Genomic DNA, 20,824 nt, shown 5'->3' with positions numbered 1-20,824 from the left:
GATATTAATAGCCCTGCTTCGGCCCATCCAGCTGGCTTGGAGCCCCTCCCCATGCTCTAGTGTCTCCCTTCATCACCCCAGAAAACATTCAAAACAGCTCGGCGCCTCGGTGTTTCTGACTGTGAAATGGGAATAGTGCTCCCTGTTTCCCACCAGCGCGGCGCAGGAAAAGGGTCATGAGGCCCAAAAGGTAGCTTCTAGAGCAGTCTGCAGCCACTATTATTATCGTCATCTTCGTTGTACATGTGAGGAAACAGACTCAGAGAGGGCCCGTGGCTTTCGCAAGAGTCACACAGCGCCCAAGCTGCGGAGCCGGAACGCGAACCCCGGATCTCCGCCACGGGGTACACCCCAGTGCCCCCAAATTCTGCAGTCTCCTAGCCTCAGGACAACCTGCTGCCTGGTCCCGACCCGAGTGGCCTCGCCCCCATCCGGCCCCTCCCTTCTCCCCCATATTTAGCAGGAATCCGATCCGGGGCTGGGCCGGGTGCTACTTAACGCGGCCCCCATGTTCTGGAGCGCGCCGAACGGAGCGGAGCCAGGAGCCCGAGCGAGATGATGATGGTTATGCAGCCCGAGGGTCTGGGGACCGGGGAGGGGCCCTTCTCAGGCGGCGGCGGCAGCGGCGGCGAGTACATGGAACAGGAGGAGGACTGGGACCGCGACCTGCTGCTGGACCCGGCCTGGGAGAAGCAGCAGCGAAAAGTGAGTGCTAGCCCATTTCCTGATGGCAAAACTGAGGCCTGAGAAGCCAGGCGGTTTGTCCTTGGCATCTCAGCAGGTCAGGGACAGAGCCTGTCTTAACCCTCAGTGCCACTTCCTCGCCCAGGCTTTGACCATCAGTCCTCTGCTGTCCCCCAGGGCCCGAAGAGAGGGCTGGAGACCCTCACGAGGGGTTTAGGACAAGAAGAGTTTCAGGGGTCCCCACCCCACAGGCTTCATTCCCCTGGGCCCACTGCTCCACTTCTGCTAAGGAATATGGTTTGGGCAAAGCCCGGGAGATCCAAGTTCAGGGTGTGGGTGGGGTCGGGAAGAACGATCTTTGTCTCCACAACCCCACTCTCTAGTGAAATATTCCCAGACCCCACCTGCGGACTTGCAGCCAGGCAGCTAGAGGACTTGGGAGTGTGGGGAAGGGGTAACCGTCGCAGACCCCTTCCCCACCCTCTCTATGTTCTCTCCAGCGTGGTGTCCGTGGTCACTCTATCCCAACTGTTAAATGAGGAAGCTGGGGCTGAGATAGGACCCAAATCATATGCTGTCAGAAAACAGGACTCCCCGCAACCTGAGGGTCTTTGCCCGTTGCTTGCCCCACCCCCATTCTTTCCCAAGATACCCCTCCTTACCCCAGGGGCCCTGAATCTGCTGAAAAGGCCACAAGGTCGGGGAGGAGGGGAGCCCTGGGTTCCCTTTCTCGGTAGGTAACCTGACTCTCTGGCCAGATAGACACTTCGTGCTGAGGCAGCACCTTGGAGAGCTGAGAGGGGCACATGGGCAGCTGCTGCCCAGGCCCAGCCTTGTAAGGCACTCGGGCCACCCCTCCCCGATCTATTTTCACTCGCAGACTTTCCCAAGTGGAGGGGGCAGGACACCTGGTGACCCAAAAGAGAAAATGATCCAGGCTGGAGTGAGGAAACTTTGGGGAGTGTGGCAGGACAGCGGTAGGAGTGTACCACGAGGTCATCAGACCCTGCTCAGCACTTGCCAACAGTGTATGAGTCCAGGAAAGGGCAGGGGAACAGGGGTGTTTGGTGGAATTTGCAGGATCTGAGAATCCCAGAATTTAGAATCAGAGCATTTATGCTGGGTTAGTTGATAGGAGATGACCCCAGGGGCTGGGAGGCTCAGCTGACTCGGCTAAGATGCCCGGGGTGACACGCCTCCCCCCAGGCTCCTCCTGCACCTGTCTCCAAGCAGGGCTGTGGTCCTTGGGTCCAGCAGTCTTCCAGTGATGTCATCCCTGCCCCTGGCTCCAGCTGCCATCTGCTCTGCAACAACTCCTATCCCCCCCACGCACCCACCCAGGCCTCTCCCAGATCCAGGTCCACATGCCCCTCATAAGATACAGGCTAGTCTGTAACTTGCTTTCAACCCAACTTACAGCCACTCACCTCACTGACTCATTCAATGATCGCACAGAGTAGACACTCTGTAAATTCATCAGCACCCCCTGGAGTTGGACATTCCGGTTGTTTCTCATCTAACATTGTTTATTACAATGTAATGAACATCTCTGTGCTCAGCTTTAGTCCCACCCCCATGCCTGCTTCTCCTCCATGTCTTGAAGCACTCCTGCCTCCCCCACCTGATAACCGAGTCCTCTTTATTCAACCTCATTGCAAACATTCATTCATTGTTTCTTAGGGAGGTCCTAGTATGTGCCAGCCACTGTTTTAGGTGCCAGCAATTCAGCAGGGGACAAAATTAAAGACAGCGCCTCAGGGAGCTTATATTCTAGCAAGGACAAATGTTTTCATCTCATCCACTTGATCCTGCCCTGTCCCACTCACTGACACCTTTCCTCCCTCACCCTGGTCTCAGTCGGCACCTCCTCACTTCTCCCTTCTGCTCTGCGAAGCCATTTGTCTCCCCTCTGCAACCAGAATGAGCTTTCTAAAACACAGTGCAGCCCCTCCCTGTCCTCTGCCTGAAAGCTTCCCTTGTTGCCCTCAAGATCAAGTTCAGACTCCCTGGCTTAGCACTCAAGATCGTGCATGACCTGGCCTCTGCCGCCCCTCCGGCCTGCCTCTCACTACGTATACCCCAACACCCCCAGAGCAGTGCCCAGATAGCTGTAGCTCCGCAAACCTAGTAACTGTTTATCATCGCCAAGCACTTGCCCGTGTGGCTGCCCCTGCCTGGAATGCCCTTGCCTGCCCTTCCCTGCCTGAGTAACTCCTGCTCTTCCATCACAGTTCTGATCAATTATTAACCTTCCCCAAGAGGTCTCCCACTTGATATGAAGAACTCCTCCCCTAGTCTCCCCAATACTAGTCTCTCCCAGCACTTCTCAGACCAACAGGACTCTTTGACTGACTGTGAGTTCCTTTAGGGCAAGGAGCAAATCTCATTAAAAGTCATGTTTGTCAAATGAAAAATGCCCCTTCCTCCACCATGGAGGCCTCACCCAGTCCTGCCTTTCCTCCTGCCCTATCTCGACCCAGCACCCACTTACACAGCGGAGGGAAAGAATTCCAAATGATTTCCAGGGCCACCTCCCTGGAGTATCTGCTTTGCGGTGGCGGGGGGATGCTCTCAATTCCAGAATCCTGCAACGTCAGGGGAAGAAGGACCTGAGACATCACTGAGTCTGAACCCTTAATTGTGCAAATGGAGAGACTGAGCCCAAGAGAGGTCAAGGGGCACATCCCAGGTCACAGAGAGTGAGTAGTTCAGCTGGGATTGGAGCCCAAGTATGGATTCCACCAAGGACTGCTGATGGCAGAATCCAGGGCCTCGAGGCTTGGTAGGTTGGTAGAAACTTGTGCACTAGGTCACTGCCATCCCCCAAAGACACGCAGCCGTATACCACCCCTCCCATCTCAGACAGGCTGAGGCAGAAGCATACTCTGGCCGGTGAGGGAGGGCAGTCTCCTCCAGAAACTAGGTCAGCCTGGGCCTGAGAGTCCAGCTGACCCTCTACAGCCTGCAGAAAGCTCTTGCAGCCTCATGGTCTGCTTGAAGGCCAGTTCACAACAGCCTTAAGAGATCGGTGAGCCCGAGATAATGAAAACACAGGTGCACAGTCCCTCAGTGCTTCAACTGCCCAGAGCATTATTCTGCTTCAACACAGAATTTTTCAGATTTGAGGCAGTATCACCCTGCACTGACCCTTGTGCCTCAGAGAGCCCCACACTTTGGAGTGTCTGCTTTACAGGTTTCTAATTCCCCCTTCAGTGCTTGTTGTGCCGGCAGTGAGGCACCCCAAGTCCAAACTGGGACCTGGATGGGCCCCAGACCCCATTTCTCCTTTTCCAGGAGAATTAAATCTCAGAGAGGGAAAGGGGCTGGCCCCAGATGCACAGCAAGTCAGTGGCTGAGCCGGTACTTGAATCCAGGGCCTTGGGCTCTGAGATCTGCCCTGACAGAGGAGCCAGGGCGCTGTCCTCAGCACTAGGGTCTGAGCACTGTCCTCTGCCCCCAGACCTTCACTGCCTGGTGCAACTCGCACCTGCGCAAGGCTGGCACCCAGATCGAGAACATCGAGGAGGATTTCCGCAGTGGCCTCAAACTCATGTTGCTCCTGGAGGTCATTTCAGGTGAGGGGTGCAAATCAGTGCACAGGGACCCCAGGACACAGGGGAAAACCCAGAGAGCTGGGGGAGTAGTGACATCAGAGTGCTGGAGGGGGATTGCTGAGGGAGGGGGAAGTTTGAGGACCATGTCTTCAGCTTCCTCTCATGACCTTTGACCCTTGACCTCTCCCCTCACACCCAGGAGAGAGGCTGCCCAGGCCAGACAAAGGCAAGATGCGCTTCCACAAGATCGCCAATGTCAACAAGGCCCTGGACTTCATTGCCAGCAAGGGGGTGAAGCTGGTGTCCATCGGTGCCGAAGGTGAGGCGGTGGCAGGAGGAGGCCTGGGCAGGGGCCGGGGGTGCGGTCCCTCATCTCAACAATGGGGATAACCGTCCGTGCCTCGCAGGAGGGACTGTCCGGAGCGAAGGTACCCAAAGTGCCAGCGCAGAACCTGGCGCCCAGTAGGTGTTCAATGAATCATTTTGAAGGAAAATGATTGAGCACCTACCTACTAGGTGCCGGCCCTGGGATGGGGACAAGGGCCAGAGGGCGGAGCAGGGGGAGGGCAGCCAAGGCCTCAAGTGCCAGGTGGAGTGTGTCTCCACCCCCCACCCTGCAGAGATTGTTGACGGGAACCTGAAGATGACCCTGGGCATGATCTGGACCATCATCCTTCGCTTTGCCATCCAGGACATCTCCGTGGAAGGTGAGCGGCAAGGAGGCAGGTAGGGTGAGAGGGCTGGCCCAAAGCCCTCCCCAACCAACACTCACCCCCGTCCCCGCCCAGAAACCTCGGCCAAGGAGGGCTTGCTCCTGTGGTGTCAGCGGAAGACGGCGCCATACCGCAACGTCAATGTGCAGAACTTCCACACCAGGTCCGTCTGCCCATCAGCGTGTGGGGCCTCAGCCGGGCTCTGGGCCCTGGCATAAGCCACAGGGCAGGAGAGGTCACAGCCAACTTCCTGCAACAGTGTCTGAAAATAGGAGGACTCAGTCAATGTTGAATCGAATCCAGGAGGGCAAGGGGGAAATTCCTGGAGGAGGGAGCACGGGAGACATCCCAGGAAGGGTGTTCCAGCCAGAGAAAACCTTGTGAGCAAAGACCTGGAGACCAAAAACATCTAGAAATTGGTGTAGCTTAAGCACAAGGATGTGAAGGAACCGTGATGAGCTTGGAGGAAACGGTCCCAGGTTGGCAATCAAGGGCCTTAAATGCCAAGCCAAGGAGTTTGGACTTTACTCCATTTTACAGATGAGGCCGTCCTGATAGGGGTGCTCCTGGGACGAGGGTAGGACAGGGCCGCAGCTTGAACCCAGGCCTGACGCCCACACCCCCCTTCTCTCTGTGCAGCTGGAAGGATGGCCTGGCCCTCTGTGCTCTCATCCACCGGCACCGCCCCGACCTCATTGACTACGCCAAACTGCGCAAGGTAGGCCTCCGCCACCCCCAGCCCCGACTTCCCAGTCTCTGCCCTCAGCTGACCTTTCACCTCTCCCCGCCAACCCCGCACACCATCTAGGATGACCCCATCGGCAACCTGAACACTGCCTTCGAGGTGGCAGAGAAGTACCTGGACATCCCCAAGATGTTGGATGCGGAAGGTGAGAGTAAGCCTCACCTGGGCGAGGACTCCCCTTACGCACCAGTTGGCACGGTCCTACCTCCACACCTTTGTCCCTGCTCCTCCCTCCTCCTGCAATGCTCTGCCCCTCACCCTGCTCCCTGGGCAGAATCCTCCCTGCCAACAGTCCCCCTTCTCCAGGAGCCCGTGTCCGGTCCCCTGTCCCTCTCCACCCAGTGGAACCAGGCTCTGCTGCCTCTGCCTTATGTAATGGCTCCATCTTCTACCCCATATCCCAGTAAACTGGGTCACCTGGCGGCATGACGGTCACCCATCCTGGGAGCTGCTCTCGGGTGGGTCCTGCCTCTTGTCCCTGGGCCCGTAAAGGCTTTAGTCAGTTGAACCAGCAAACATTTTCTGGGCACCTACTGTGCCTGGTACCCTGGATGTGAACTTAGGAGAAAGACAGACAGGCAGACAGACCAAGGTATGGGATGGTTAGAGACACCAGGCAGTGCGGACTGGCGCCTCATCAGGGCTACAGGGTCTGCTCACTCACCCACACCCTCATGCTCTCCTCACCCCACAGAGGGGGAGGTTGCTAGGCCCTGGGGTGATCCGAGAGGACTCCAGGGAAGAGCTGGGTTTGGGGCACCTGGCAGCTAGTGGCCATGACTAGATGTCTGTGCACCCTACCGTCCCGAGGGAACTCTCTGCCTGGGTGGGGACAGGAGCCCACTCCCCACCCCTGGCTTCGGCCAGTCGACACCTCGCTGCCATCCCGCAGACATCGTGAACACCCCAAAGCCCGATGAGAAGGCTGTCATGACCTACGTTTCCTGCTTCTACCACGCCTTCGCGGGGGCGGAGCAGGTAGGGGCTCAGCTGCTGCTGCCTGGGCTGGGCGTGTGGGCCCAGGGGCCCAAGCTTGGCGGCATCTCCACGTTTGGAGGTGCCAGGCCCCATGTGGGTGGGAGTGCCACTGTCCCAGCCGCACATACTCGATCCTTGGGGGAGCTCAGGCGCAGAGGCCTCTGGCCTGGGAGCCCATCCTTACCCTACAAGATGTGCCCCCTCACCCTCTCCTCTGTTGCGTGGGCCCAGGTTTGAAGGGTTTGCAGAGGGAGGCTGGGTCGGGGGTGTCTGTGGCAGCTTGCTCTAACGCCAGCCCTTCCGCGCACTCCCACCACAGGCAGAGACAGCCGCCAACAGGATCTGCAAGGTGCTGGCCGTGAACCAGGAGAACGAGAAGCTGATGGAGGAGTACGAGAAGCTGGCCAGTGAGGTGAGGCTGGGGCTGAGAGGACCTCCCCCTCTCCCCTACCTGTGCTCTCCCAACCCAGCTGAGCCCTGGCCTGGACCTGCAGAGCCTACCTCTCCTCAGAGTAGCCGTGGCCTCTCCCAGCCTCCTCCTGCCATCTCTACCCACCCCCGGCCCTCTTCCGCCCACCCAGCCTCCTGTCATCCACTCATCATCCATCCAGTTACTCGTTAATTTCTCCATTCACTCATCTTCAGGCAGTCTTCTGGCCCTTTGTGCTTTGCCGACCTACACTGGTCCCTGGACTCAGAAGTTAACCGTCCTGCTCCTGCCCTGACGAGCGGGGACCCCCACTCTGCTTGAGGCCCGGCCTTCAGGCCACAGCTTGGGTGTGGGTGGAGATGGGTGGGCGAGGTGAGCAGGCCCACTCAGCGCTCTCTGCTCTGCCCCTGCCTGGCCCCGCAGCTGCTGGAATGGATCCGCCGCACCGTGCCGTGGCTGGAGAACCGCACGGGCGAGCCCAGCAAGAACACCATGCAGCGCAAGCTGGAGGACTTCAGGGACTATCGGCGCCTGCACAAGCCGCCCCGCGTGCAGGAGAAGTGCCAGCTGGAGATCAACTTCAACACATTGCAAACCAAGCTGCGGCTGAGCCACCGGCCCGCCTTCATGCCATCTGAGGGCAAGCTGGTCTCGGTGAGCCAGGCCAGGGGAGGTGGTGACCCCGGCCCTGCCCACATCCTCCGGGTGACCTTGGACTCTCTGTCCCCGTCTGTATAACGGGTGAACTGTGATGGCGGGCACCTCTGCCTGCCCCATAGGACATAGCCAATGCATGGCGGGGGCTGGAGCAAGCGGAGAAGGGCTATGAGGACTGGCTGCTCTCGGAGATCCGGCGCCTGGAGCGGCTGCAGCACCTGGCAGAGAAGTTCCAGCAGAAGGCCTCCCTGCACGAAGCCTGGACCCGGGGTAGGTACCTCTGGGGCCTGATTCTGTCCTGGTGTTCTGCAAGGAAGCTGGAGATCTGTTTTCTAGTCCCACCCTGACTTGCTGTGCAGTCAAGTCACTGCCCCTTTTGGGGCCACAGTATCTTTATCTGTTAACTCAGGCCCCTAACTTTCTCCTGGCTCTGGTCTTCTGTAGGTCTGCTCTGATTAATTTGTCATTTAGCACTTTATTTGTGTATGTGGCAGGTGTCCAAAGGTGAGTCCCCCCACTAATATCACTTACATTATACCCAAAGTATACTGATGACAAAATATTGCATGAATCAAATATATCACTGGGTGCAAACATTCGCTCTGTATTCTATCAAGGATTTTAATCCTATAACTGAATGAGTCCTGCTGAAAAAAATAATGAACGCTAATAATGAATTATGGACATATTGAATAGCAGTGGTTTGACAGAATAATTCCTTAAATATACAGCCATTTATGTGATCCTGACAGGTCTTTGAACTTCTAAACCTCAGTTACCTTCTCTGCAAAATACAGAGGCACTCAATAGATGGTTGCTGCTGCAATTACTGTGACTGTGGTCTTATCTGCATAATTATGGTAACTGTCATTCTCAAAGCACTTTTACATTCATTATTCATTCATCCAACAAATATTCATAGAGGGTCTACCAAGTGCTGGGCACTGGGTAAGCAAAGGAAAATGGATCAAGGGCTCACTGGGTTCACAGAGTCATTGGAAAGCACTTTGCGATCGAATAATACCAAAAGTGTACCAAGGGCCACCCCAAGTTGTGCAGGGTCAAGGGACTCTGACGTCACTCACAGGCCATGCCCTGGAACAGGAGCTTCACTTAACTTTATCATAGTGTCTCAGAGCAAACCCTGAGGGTAGGCTGGGCAGGTGTGATCACCTACATTTCACAGATGAGGACCGTCCATGGTCACACAGCCCGGCTTGGACCCCCTGCTCCTGTCGCAGCTGCTGCTTGGTGACCTGAGCCGGGCCTCTCTCCGAGCAGGGAAGGAGGAGATGCTGAGCCAGCGGGACTATGAGTCGGCTTCGCTGCAGGAGGTGCGGGCGCTGCTGCGGCGCCACGAGGCCTTTGAGAGCGACCTGGCGGCGCACCAGGACCGCGTGGAGCACGTCGCTGCGCTGGCCCAGGAGCTCAAGTAGGCGCGGATTGCTGCGGGGCAGCCCGGGGTGGCCACGCCCCTACCTGGCCCCACCCCCTCTCCCCGCTCCCGTAGCCCTCCAGACCTTTTGCTTTCCCTGGTTGGGTAACCCTGCCTTGGCACCCATGTCCTTCCCCGTCACCACTTACTCTGCCCTCCTCCTGTAACCCTCTCCCCATCTCCGGAGCCCACTCTGCTACCCACGTTCTTCCCACACTGGCGCTCGACCTGCCCCCAAACCTGGCGGCTCCCTTCAGCTTCAGGCAGGCCCAATCCTCACCAGCAGCCTGGGCCTTGTGCCACCTCTTGGAAACCGGCCCCCAAAACTCCAGGCCCTGCCCCTCCACCCAAGCTCCTCCAGGGACTGGAGCTGAGGACTCCCTTCTCCCGGGAATGCGCTGGGAAGCCCCTGCGCTAGGAAAGCCCCACTTCGCCCCCAACTCCCCTGGCTCCCTTATGCCTTCACCACCACTGTGCCCAGGTTCCAGCCCCTGAAGGGCAGTCAGGAAGGAATCTGGGCTGGATTCTGGCCCCAAAGTTGCCCCCCTTCCCGCCCCCAGTGAGCTAGACTACCACGAGGCGGCCTCGGTGAACAGCCGCTGCCAGGCCATCTGCGACCAGTGGGACAACCTGGGCACATTGACCCAGAAGAGGCGGGATGCGCTAGAGGTGAGGCTGGGGGCCAGGGAGGTGGAGGCTGGAAACTGGAGGAGGTGAGAGGGCCTGCTGGGCAGGCTGCTGACTGGCCATCCCTGTGGCCCCTAGCGGATGGAGAAGCTCCTAGAGACCATCGACCAGCTGCAGCTGGAGTTTGCCAGGCGGGTAGCACCCTTCAACAACTGGCTGGATGGCGCCGTGGAGGACCTGCAGGACGTGTGGCTGGTGCACTCGGTGGAGGAGACCCAGGTGGGCGCAGGGGTTCCAGGTGTGGGGCGGTTGGAGGGGATGACAGGGAAGCAGCCTGTTTCTGTCAGCCACCCCTTTGGGCTCCTAGGAAATGGGGGGCCAGAGAAAAACACCAGTTCCCGAGTGCTGGGAGACGGAAGGCCTGGGTTCTCCTGCCAGTGCTGCCCTGGCCCCACTGGATGGCCCGGAGCACACTGCTGCCCTTTGTTGCTGCGGGAAGTGGGGGCGCTGGTTGATGCTTCCTGCCTGCCCTCCCCAGAGCCTGGTGACAGCACACGAGCAGTTCAAAGCAACATTGCCCGAGGCCGACAGAGAGAGGGGAGCCATCCTGGGCATCCAGGGTGAGATCCAGAAGATCTGCCAAACATATGGGCTGCGGCCCAGCTCCACCAACCCCTACATCGCCCTCAGCCCGCAGGACATCAACACCAAGTGGGACACGGTCAGTGCCGCCTGTGGCCTTTCCCTGCCTCCCCCCTGCTCAGATGCATTCTAACCACCCTGATCTGTAAAATGGCCGTAACAGCAGCATTTTCCTGTGAGGTGTGATTTTTTTCTTTCTTTTTTTTTTTAGCTGTGTTGGGTCTTCGTTGCTGCACGCGGGCTTTCTCTAGTTGCAGCAAGCGGGGGCTACTCTTCGTTGTGGTGCACAGGCTTCTCATTGTTGCAGAGCACGGGCTCTAGGCACGCGGGCTTCAGTAGTTGTGGCTTGCGGGCTCTAGAGCGCAGGCTCAGTAGCTGTGGTGCACATGGGCTTAGTTGCTCCGCGGCATGTGTGATCTTCCCGGACCAGGGCTCGAACCCGTGTCCCTTGCATCGGCAGACGGATTCTTAACCACTGTGCCACCAGCGAAGCCCCTGGCAGGCCTGATTGAAGCAGACTTAGATCTGGTGTGTGGACATCCTTTATAAAACAATCTAAGTTCATTAAGAATGATGTCATGGGCCCCATTTTGCAGACGAGGAAACGAGCCTAGAGAGGCTGAGCGCTCAGAGCTTGGCCCCCACAGAGCCCTGAGGCCTTGGCTCAGAGCGGCGGGAGCAGTGTGAGGGGCTGGAGCCCATCTCCCACTCCCAGAGCTGCCCCTGGCACAACCAGCCTCCCTCCCAGGTCCGAAAGCTGGTACCCAGCCGTGACCAGATGCTGCAGGAGGAGCTGACAAGGCAACAGGTGAACGAGAGGCTCCGGCGGCAGTTTGCAGCCCAGGCCAACGCCGTCGGTCCCTGGATCCAGGGGAAGGTGGAGGTAAGGCTGGGATCATGGAGCCAGCCCGGGAGAGCAGGGCCAGGGCTGGGCCACCGGGAGCTGGGAGCCCTCATTCTGCCCGGCTCCCCCTGCAGGAAGTGCGGCGCCTGGCAGCGGGAATGGCCGGCTCTCTGGAGGAGCAGATGGTGGGGCTGCGGCAGCAGGAGCAGAACATCATCAACTACAAGGGCAACATCGACCAGCTGGAGGGTGACCACCAGCTGCTGCAGGAGAACCTGGTGTTCGACAATAAGCACACCGTCTACAGCATGGAGGTGGGATCACACCCGCTCAGGACAGAGGGGAGGCGGCACTGGCTGGGGAAGCCTGGGGCGGCCGCAGCTGGACACAGCACATCTGCCCCAGGGGTTCCCCAGTTCGGCGTGGCCAGGTCCCCCAAAGTACTTGTGGGGATACTGAGACCCAGCAAGTGAAAGTGACCTGGCCAGTCACAGAGCAGTCTAAACCCAGGCCTGGATTGGCCATGGCTGGTTGATCAATACGTAATACATAATAAATCATCAAACTTTAAGGCAGGAAGGGCCACTGGACGTCACTCTGTGGAACCTCCAGATGGGGACAGAGGCCCAGCAAGGGGGAGGACTTGCCCAGGGTCAATACAGTGAATTGGGGGTGGAGCCAGACCTAGTGGCCAGGCACTGGCCACCCACTGGCCACCCACTGACCCAGCCTGTTTTCTGCTTTCCCAGCACATCCGTGTGGGCTGGGAGCAGCTGCTCACCTCCATTGCCCGCACCATCAACGAGGTGGAGAACCAGATACTGACCCGAGATGCCAAGGGCCTGAGCCAGGAGCAGCTCAACGAGTTCCGGGCATCCTTCAACCACTTTGACCGGGTCAGCAGGGGCTTAGCCCTGTGCGGTGGTGGACTTAGGGGCAGCGGGGGGGGGGGCGCGGGTGTTGGGGACTGAGCCTGACATCTGCTCCCTCACTACAGAAGCGGAATGGCATGATGGAGCCCGACGACTTCCGGGCCTGCCTCATCTCCATGGGCTACGACCTGGTGAGTGTCCCCCAGCCGCGTCCCAGCCGTCCCACCTGTGCCTGTGTCCCTCCCACCTCACACACGACCTCATTTCCTCCTCACCCACCCGCTGGGGCTGGGGAGAATTACCCCATTTCACACAGGGGCTACCAAAGGCTCAGAGAGGTAAATTAACTTGCCCAAAGACACTAGATTTGGACCTTGTTCTGTGTGACTCCAAAGCCTGAGCTTGCAACGTTTCTACATCACAGAAACAGCACTACAGAGGCCCAGGAAAAGGTCAGGACCGACGGGCAGCAGGGGGCACTGCCGCGGGCAGGAAGCAGAGCACGGCCTAGCAGAAAGGATTTCCCAGACCTAGAGCTAAGGCTGCAGCGGACGGCCTATGGAGAAAGGGGGCACCTTGTCACTGGAGCTGTCAGGCCAGGGGGACACTGGGAGCCCTCCTGGCTTAAGCACCCCCGGGCACGGTGCCCGGCCTCTAACCCTGCAGGGGGAAGTGGAGTTTGCTCGAATCATGACCATGGTGGACCCCAACGCAGCCGGGGTCGTGACCTTCCAGGCCTTCATCGACTTCATGACCCGAGAGACAGCCGAGACCGACACGGCTGAGCAGGTTGTGGCCTCGTTCAAGATCCTGGCGGGAGACAAGGTGAGTCCCTGGTGGTGCAGGGGGCTGGCGGGCGGGGGCAGGGAACGGGACCTATGGGCCCTCAATCCCTCTTCTTCCCCAGAACTACATCACACCTGAGGAGCTGCGGCAGGAACTCCCAGCTGAGCAGGCCGAGTACTGCATCCACCGCATGGCGCCCTACAAGGGGGCCGGGGCTCCAGCTGGAGCCCTGGACTATGTGGCCTTCTCCAGTGCCCTCTACGGGGAGAGCGACCTCTGACCTTGACCGCTGAGGTTCTCTATGCAAGTCCGGAGAGAGGGTGCTTCCTCTGGCTGATCCCATCCATCCCTCGGAGCAAGGGCCCTAGAGAATGACCGGCCAAGTGTTTCTCAATAAAAAGCCATAGTGGGCCCCTCTCCATCTCCTTTTGCCTCCTGAAGCAGAAGCTGGGCCCTCAGGCTTCTGGGCAGGACCAGTTGCCTGACCATGACCCTGCTCCAGGGGTCCTCACCACCCCTCCTTGCCCTCAGGGTCCGACATTCACACCACACTGGGGTCTAGGACACCTCTTTATTGTGTTAGAAAAGGTTGGTTACAACAGTTTCTCTAGACATGGAAGGCAACACTGTCCCCAGATCCAGGGGGGACCAGAAAATTTATAGCATCAGAGGAAAGCCGGGGCAGAAAGCCTGAGCCTACAGAGGACAAAGCTGGCTTTAAGACGAGAACATTTTCTTCCCCCTGCTTCTTACCCGAGCCCAGGGTTCTTGCCCCAGCTTTGGCTGCCAAGACATCATCCTTCACCCCAAGATCCTCCTAGCTACCACAATTCAACAAAGGTGCAGTTGGGGAACTTCAGGGTGGGAGTAGGGGCTGTGCCCCTAGCCCAGTGGCCTCTGCTCACCCTGAGGGACCTGGTGCCCGTCCCTCAGCCAGCTGTGCCTCCTGGGGAGGGCCTGGTCATGCAGGTCAGGCAGGGGAAGGGGCTGCTCTGGTCAGCACCAGGCCCCGCGCTGGTACGCCTCAGTCCACCACTGCTGAGCTGGCCATGATGTTCACACCACAGGCCCCGGAGCCACGGTGCAAGTAGTAGTAACCCTGGGAGACAGGGGGGGTTGGTGAGGGCACCGGGGCAGGATGGGGGCTGGAGGGCTGGGGCCAAGTGGGCAAGACTCACCTCCTCGCCCCAGTCAGTGCCCCAGCTGTTCTTGATGGCCCAGAAGGGAGTGGCAGAGCCTGAGGAGCAGTGCAGACAGCAGGGAGTCAGGGCCCCAAGCACTCTGCACTCTTCAAACATCTGCTGTGGGCCTACTGTGTGACAAGTACTAGGAAAAAGAGCAGAAAGCAAGACAGGCCCACCTACCACGCTCCTGGAGACCTGGTACGGCTCTGGGGTTTGGGGAGGACACCCCCCACCCGCCTCTAGCAGGGTATCCATTCATAACACCTCAACCTCCCAGCGCCTTGGCTTTCCCATTCATAGAGAGGATGGATGATCCTGCCTGGCCCATAGCCCGAGGCAGAGGTAAGGACAAGGTTCCTTGGTGTTCCCCTGATGCCCCCTCCAGAGGTCCTGAGATGCTGTGGTCCAGCCTCTGCCTGTGACCTGGGGTGGATGGATGGGCAGAGCAGGGCCAGCGGAACTCACGGTTGCCGTAGCCCACGAGCAGCACGGCGTGGTCGATGAGCCAGGGGCTGCAGAGGGGCCGCAGTGGGTGGGAGATCCCATGGCGGTAGAACTGAGGGGGAGAAGACGAGTAGGGGGCCAGCTCTGAGAAGTGGGGGAAGAGTCAGCAAGAACCAGAGCAGCAGTGAGGCTGGGGTCCTACCTGCATGCCAAAGGCATTGATGGCAACGGAGATGGGGCCCTTCTTGGCGAGCCAGGCCGCCAGCTCTAAGACAGAGGAGGGGCAGTGTCAGGGGCACCCAGGCCCCAGCCTCACCTGGCCTGTCCTCACCCCCTCACCCCTCCCTCACTCACTTTGCTCATTCTGGCTCAGCTCCACTGAGTCGTTGATGTAGACCTTGGCCTTCTCTGCAGAGAAGCTGCAGGCCTGCAAGTGGCCGTGGTAGCTGTAGTCGTCCTCTGTCTCCAGCCCTCCTGGGGAATGGCGGGGGGCAGATCGGGGGTTAGAGAAAACGTGGGCCCCAGTTCATAATACTCATCTGCTCCCAGCCAGGGGCTTTGCTAAGCCCCTCCTACACAAGGCCTCATGTTCTCTATCCACCCCCAGCTACAGGCCATCCTCTCTGAGAGAGGCCTCATTCTAGAGGTGACACAACTGAGGCCCAGAGGGATGGGGGAGCCACCAGTGAGAAATGTGGCAGAGATGGAATCCAGCTCCCAGCTTCTGACTCCTCACTCATCCCAGCATTCCTGGGACTCCTGACCTTGGCTTGCTTGTCCGGCCCTGACAGTTTGCTCCCAATCTGGCCCAGACCCCTGCCAGACTCCCTCACCAATCTTGGTACAGCCACCTCAATCCCTCAGCCCTCATTTTCCTGCCACTGCGACCCACTGCTCAACTGAATTGCCAATTTAGGACAATGCCTCCTCTCAGGGGTGAGGTGTGCTGCTCCCTGGTTTAGCAGCATTATAGAAATACAGACCGCCAAGCAATGAAAATACCGAGACCCCCTGCTGTGCACCAGAAACTTTATATTTCCTCACTTGACACTTAAGACGATCCTACAAAGTGGGCATGAGGAGCCCCATTTCCCAGGTGAGACAACTGAGGCTCTGAAAGATCTGACCTGCCCAAGGTCTTCAGCCGGTAAGGGTCAGCAATAAGACTTGAACCCAGTTCAGGTGACTGCCACGCTCATGTCTCTCCCCTCCCAAAGTGACTTCCTGTGGAGGGAGCTGGGGCTCCCGCTGCCCCTCCTGAAACCCATGAATGCATACCCAGAGTCCTTATGGCTGAGTAGGCGTTGGAGGGCAAGCCACCCAGGCAGGCCTTGTCCACCTTGTCACAGTCCAAGAGCTCTAGGAGACAGAAGCCTGGTCCCGAGGAGCCCTCCGGAGGGGCTGGGCTGGGGACAGGGTGGGCAGAGTGGGATGCTCACCCTGCTCAGAGAGGGAGAGCAGGGACCCCCGTTTTAGGAACCACTGGCCCTCCACGTTGCCTGTGACTGAGAAGGCCCAGCAGGAGCCGCACATGCCCTGCAAGAGACAGGGAGAGTCAGGGCTGGGTCCCTTCCAAACACCAGTGCAGTCCTCATGTCCCACCCTCACTTCTTGGGGGTCCAACCTGGTCCTTGACTTTGGTGACAGCCCCCTTACTCCTCCAGTCCCACTCAGGTGGAGGAAGGTCAGGGATGGACTGGGCTAGGTGCATCTTCTTGCCAGGCTCCTCTTTTAGGAGGGCATTCAGGTAGATGGTGCGGAACTCCTCCTCTGTGGGCAGGGGATGGGAAAAGAGTATTCTAAGCCAGTCCTGACCAGGGGCCTTGGGAGCAGGCCCTGTCTCTTCCAGGTACCATGACGGCTCTGACCCTACCTGTAAGGTCACTGAACTTGGTGACCCCATACCGAGCTGTGCCACGGTCCAGGGCCTGGATCTTCTGCGCTCGCACCAAGTTATTGGCAAAGATGGACATGCGCCACCTGGCTTCTGAGGAACGAGTAGAAGAGAGGCTTGGGCCCCAGGCAGATCGATCATAAAAGGAGAGGTGCTTGGGGATAAGAGGCAGAGGTTTCCCTGGGGAATGGTAAGCTCTGGATCAGGCCTGAAGCTTATTTCAAGAAGGGCAGAACCCTGGGGTGGGTGAGGGTAGGGGGCCAGACCTGCAAGTGACAATGGGGCCAAACCGGGGTGATGACTTCCCAGGTATGAAGGCAGAACCGAAATGGGCTCCAGAGGACATCCTGAGACAGGAGGTTGTGGGAAAAGGCCACCATGCCAGGGGTCCTCCAGCAGAGAAAATCTGGTCTTTGCCCCATCCCACTCTACCCAGGATGATGAAGACCTACGGTTTCTGACTAGGAAAATCATATGGGAGAAGGGGCCAGGTACCTGAGATGGCTGCCAAGTCCTGGGAGGCTGAGCAAGAAGTTGGGGATTTAGGGGCCCTTGAAAGGATGCACTGCCCCTTGTGCCCTTCCCCTCTCCCACACCAAGGTGCCAAGTTTGGGGGGAAGGTCCTGATCTGATCGGGACAGGTACAGCCAAGGCTAGGTCCTCACCCTCCGTCGTTTCGTATGTCCGGTTATAGGTGGTGACAAAGTCCTTGAAGATTGAAGCCATCTTCACAGAAAAGTCCTGGAAAGGCAGAGGGGTCTTTACAAGGCGTCCTTCTCAGAATGACCCAGGAGCCCCAGGCCAGGGTGAGGGGAAGAGAGGGAATATAAGGCAGCAGCCAGTTCCCCAAGACAAACAGGCTCCTCACCTGGGGCAGGGAATCCTTGTTCAACAGTGGAAGGAATGAACTGAAAGTCTCATTTTTGTCATCTGGAGGAGAGGGTTGGAACAGAGAAGAATCAGGACTGACCCCTGAGGGAAGTCTGACCTGAGCTATCCCAGCATCCCTGGGCTATCCCAGCACCTGTAATCTTGGTATCCACTGGGCCACAGTCCCGCCTCAGCAGCATGTGTTTCCCCAGCTCATCCAGGACTTCAAAGCTGCAAAGCTGGAGGAGGAGGAGGAAGCCCGTTGGGGGGCTGGGACAGGAGCAAGGCCTCGGCAAGATGGAGCCGGAGGGTCGCCCAATGAGGACCACCTCCAAGGCAACCAACCCCATAGGGGAGAGCGAGGCACAGTACGGGAGTGAGCACCCAGACACCCTCCCTTTTACAGCATCTTGGTCTCTGGCCTTCTAGGCCTGGGGAGTGACTCACGGTGGGGTAGGTGCGGCCTCAGATCCCTCCCTCTGGACTTGACCGATCATCCCAACTACTGCCAGACTCAGTCTGGGGGCAGGGTATCGCAGGAACCCCATCACTCACCAGGGTTTTCTTGGACACACGGAGCTGGCACACCGTGGGGTCGTTGCAGGGCGGCTCCACCAGGGTCGCCTTCAGGGAGTACAGCGACCCCCGGCCCGCCTGGATGGGGGGTGGAGGGGGGCGCCTTGAGGCGGGCACAGCCACTCCCTCCTCAGTCCGGCCTTCGTGGGTCTCAAAGCCCCACCGTGCCGTTCCCCTTCCCAATCCGTAGAGGTCCAACGCCCCCATCCCAAGTCAGGCGTACAACGCCCCCGCCCCAAGTCTACCCCAAAGCTCCCAGCCGTCTTTTTTTGGGAGCCCTAGGGTACCCTCCCTCCGTCCCTCCCTCAGCTCCAGGGCGGCGTGGTGCCGGCCAATGGGCGCCGGTTGGGGGCGCCTGCGCGCTCGCTTATTCACGTGAGGCTCATGGGTCGCGCTGGCAGTGCAGGCATCCTGGCGCTAGTCCCGCGCAGATAACGCATCCTTGCACCAGCCGGGTCTGAGGAGGGGTGGCCTCAGCCGCAGCCTTGAAGTAATCTTCTTACGTCTTGGAGCTGCTGCAGGGAAGAGCCAGTTCTGACTCCCTGTTGGATCTGTTTCTTTTACTTTAACCTTTGCTCTTCGTTGCTTTTGTTATTATAATCACTGTCTATAGCTGTGAGCATCCTGCCACAGGGAATCCTGCCCCTCTGCCTGTTAAACTAAAGTGCCTTTGTTCAGCTCACAGAGAGACATTCTGACCTTGTCCATCTGTGAGTGGCTGCACAAAAGAAGAGATTAACACATCCCCTCCTATTTTGCAAGATAAATGGTATTTTTACTTTACTTCCTCACCTCCTCCCTGTCTCTGTTCTATAAAAGAAACTGGCATCCAGACCCCGATAAGATGTTTTTTGGGGGACCCTAGTCCACCATCTTCTCAGTCTGACGGCTTTGTGAATAAAGTCGTATTCCTTGCCTCAACACCTCGTCTCCCGATTTATTGGCCTGTCGTGCGGCGAGCAGGGCGAGCTTGGACTTGGTAACGTTTGGGGAGGAGAAAGGATGCTGGCCTGAGAATAAAAATAACTAGCATTTATTGCATGCTTATTATACATGTTATATGCCATCTCCCTTTAATCTTTGTAGCAATCCTGTGAAGTAGCTGTTATTATCCCCGACTTATAATTGAGAAAATACAGGTTTAGGGAGATTAAGTGGCTTGCCAAACAGCTGCTAAGTGAAAGAGCTGGACTTGAACGCAGAGAGTTGGCTTCAGAGCTTGAGTTCACAGCTCCACCAGCTCTTCGAAGCCCCTCTTCTCATCAGCAAAATGGCAGCTAAAATTCCCTGCACTGGTACTGCCTCAGGCAGTCATGGGGATCAAACACAAACATGCGAACAGCGCACAGGGTTGGGACCGTTCTTTTGTTCCACCAAGTATTCACCACTGTGTTCAAGGCCTAGCAAGAAGAAGCATGAACAGATACACTAGGCATAGTGCTGCCTATTCGGAGCTCCCAGTCTAGTGGAGAGAGATGAGTAAAAGGAATTTTCCTCCAAGATGTTACCAGCTGTGGGACAGGAAACAGGGAAGAGAGTTTTTAAGGGAGATGGGGAAGCCCCAGAAGTGGGTAGAGGGTTAGTTTGGGCATGGAGAGTGGGGAGAGCAGGTCCTAAAGATCATCTGGTCCACAACTGACTTCTTTTGGTAGCAGAGGGCTATCGAGGCGAAGTGACTTTCAGCTACTCAAAACTTAGTGCTGGAGCCAGACCAGAGTCGGCTCCAAGCTCCCAGCTGATGTCTGAGAGGGAAGGGCCTGAGGGAGCCCAGCAGTGGCTGATCTCCCCCTGCTTGTGCCCTCCCCAGTTGCAGCTCTTCGGGGCTCCCTTTGTCTCTCTTGCAGGAGACAGTCCCAGGTCCTTAATCTGGCTCCTAAGGCCCCCTTCAGGTCCAGAAGCACCTTGGCCGTCACCTTCTGCTGTACACTTGACACTCCAGTCTCACTCTATTTGCAGAAGTTCGAGCTCTTGCGTACCCTGGAAGCTTCACATTGCTCTTCCCTTGGCCAAACTCCCAGACACCTTTCAGCTCTCGGTTTAGAGGATGATTCCTCAGGAAGGCGTCCCTGACCCACCCCTGAAACAGGAGGGAAGGGGGCAGGGCACAACCTCTGAAAGAATGACACAGCCGGAGGACATGACATAAACTGATTAGAACCAAATGGGTCCAAGATGGCGGACAAGTCGACTTCCACTAGACCTTGAGCCTCAGTATAACTCACCGTAACACGTCAGCAAGCTAAATGACACACCTACAGGCGCCATGACAGTTCCAAGCCCAACCACAGGGATCAAAAAGTGGGCGGTGGCCCAATTCCTGGAAATCCCCGCCCCTTCCCGAAATAGCTGGAATACTCCTCCCACTCATTAGCCTAAGAAATTACCCACCCTTATGAAAACTGACAACCCCATACCCTGGGGCCACTCTTGCCTTCTGAGATGGCCCACGCTCTGTCTGTGGAGTGTGTTTCTCTCTAAATAAATCCACTTCTTACCTATCACTTTGTCTCTCACTGAATTCTTTCTGCAGTGAGACATCAAGAACCTGAGCTTCATTAAGTCCTGAAAACAGGTGTATGGCCTCAGTTGGAAAACCAAGGCTTTTGGTCGGGTTTGAGTCCTGGCTGTGTGGGTTCGAATCCCAATCTGAGGTGCACGGTTTCACCCCCACTGCCCCTGGCTGAGCTCATTGCCATTGTCTCTGTACTCCTAGACTCTTAGCCCCGTGAACTGCCTCCTCCTGAAAGGTCTAGCAATTTCTAAGGCCCAGCAGGGGCAGTGAGACTTTTCTTAGATCTGGGTTTCTAGAGATCCACATTGCTGTCGTATTTATTTCACCTTCGTGGGAAACAGTCATCTTCCCCAAAGTCTGTTCCTTGGGCACCGGAG

General features: G+C 57.7%; 2 protein-coding genes across 2 annotated transcripts; one reads left to right on the top strand and one right to left on the bottom strand.

Moving 5' to 3' along the window:
• Positions 1 to 409: 409 nt before the first annotated feature.
• ACTN3 (actinin alpha 3) lies at positions 410 to 13,380 on the top strand. The gene is made up of 21 exons (XM_024748836.1): positions 410 to 705; positions 4,145 to 4,259; positions 4,438 to 4,557; positions 4,859 to 4,945; positions 5,027 to 5,114; positions 5,591 to 5,669; positions 5,760 to 5,841; positions 6,589 to 6,674; positions 6,994 to 7,086; positions 7,528 to 7,758; positions 7,884 to 8,031; positions 9,043 to 9,193; positions 9,757 to 9,865; positions 9,962 to 10,102; positions 10,362 to 10,544; positions 11,214 to 11,348; positions 11,444 to 11,623; positions 12,059 to 12,205; positions 12,307 to 12,372; positions 12,848 to 13,006; positions 13,089 to 13,380. The coding sequence occupies exons 1-21, from the start codon at positions 556 to 558 to the stop codon at positions 13,245 to 13,247; spliced, it is 2,709 nt and encodes a 902-aa protein (XP_024604604.1). The 5' UTR covers positions 410 to 555; the 3' UTR covers positions 13,248 to 13,380.
• Positions 13,381 to 13,524: 144 nt separating this feature from the next.
• On the bottom strand, positions 13,525 to 18,142 carry CTSF (cathepsin F). Its single transcript, XM_024749387.1, has 13 exons — positions 17,915 to 18,142; positions 17,514 to 17,598; positions 17,358 to 17,419; positions 17,155 to 17,230; positions 16,469 to 16,582; positions 16,220 to 16,365; positions 16,035 to 16,131; positions 15,874 to 15,954; positions 14,950 to 15,069; positions 14,798 to 14,862; positions 14,617 to 14,707; positions 14,146 to 14,204; positions 13,525 to 14,066 (listed from the first exon to the last, which is right to left on the bottom strand). The coding sequence occupies exons 1-13, from the start codon at positions 18,140 to 18,142 to the stop codon at positions 13,992 to 13,994; spliced, it is 1,299 nt and encodes a 432-aa protein (XP_024605155.1). The 3' UTR covers positions 13,525 to 13,991.
• Positions 18,143 to 20,824: the final 2,682 nt, after the last annotated feature.

This window comes from Neophocaena asiaeorientalis, unplaced genomic scaffold, assembly GCF_003031525.2.
Source record: "Neophocaena asiaeorientalis asiaeorientalis breed wild unplaced genomic scaffold, Neophocaena_asiaeorientalis_V1.1 scaffold43, whole genome shotgun sequence".
In the NCBI taxonomy this organism is placed as follows: Eukaryota; Metazoa; Chordata; class Mammalia; order Artiodactyla; family Phocoenidae; genus Neophocaena; species Neophocaena asiaeorientalis.
The sequence above is the reverse complement of the archived record's forward strand: the minus strand, read 5'-3'. Positions and strand labels throughout refer to the sequence as shown.

Coding starts and splice junctions, on each gene's coding strand:
- CTSF (XM_024749387.1), bottom strand. CDS start 18,142: ATGGGGGCGTTGGACCTCTACGGATTGGGAAGGGGAACGGCACGGTGG. Junction 15,955..16,034: donor GCTCTCCCTCTCTGAGCAGG/GTGAGCATCCCA, acceptor TCTGTCTCCTAG/AGCTCTTGGACTGTGACAAG. Junction 14,863..14,949: donor GCTGAGCCAGAATGAGCAAA/GTGAGTGAGGGA, acceptor CCTCTGTCTTAG/AGCTGGCGGCCTGGCTCGCC.
- ACTN3 (XM_024748836.1), top strand. CDS start 556: ATGATGATGGTTATGCAGCCCGAGGGTCTGGGGACCGGGGAGGGGCCC. Junction 4,558..4,858: donor GGTGTCCATCGGTGCCGAAG/GTGAGGCGGTGG, acceptor CCCACCCTGCAG/AGATTGTTGACGGGAACCTG. Junction 10,545..11,213: donor TCAACACCAAGTGGGACACG/GTCAGTGCCGCC, acceptor CCTCCCTCCCAG/GTCCGAAAGCTGGTACCCAG.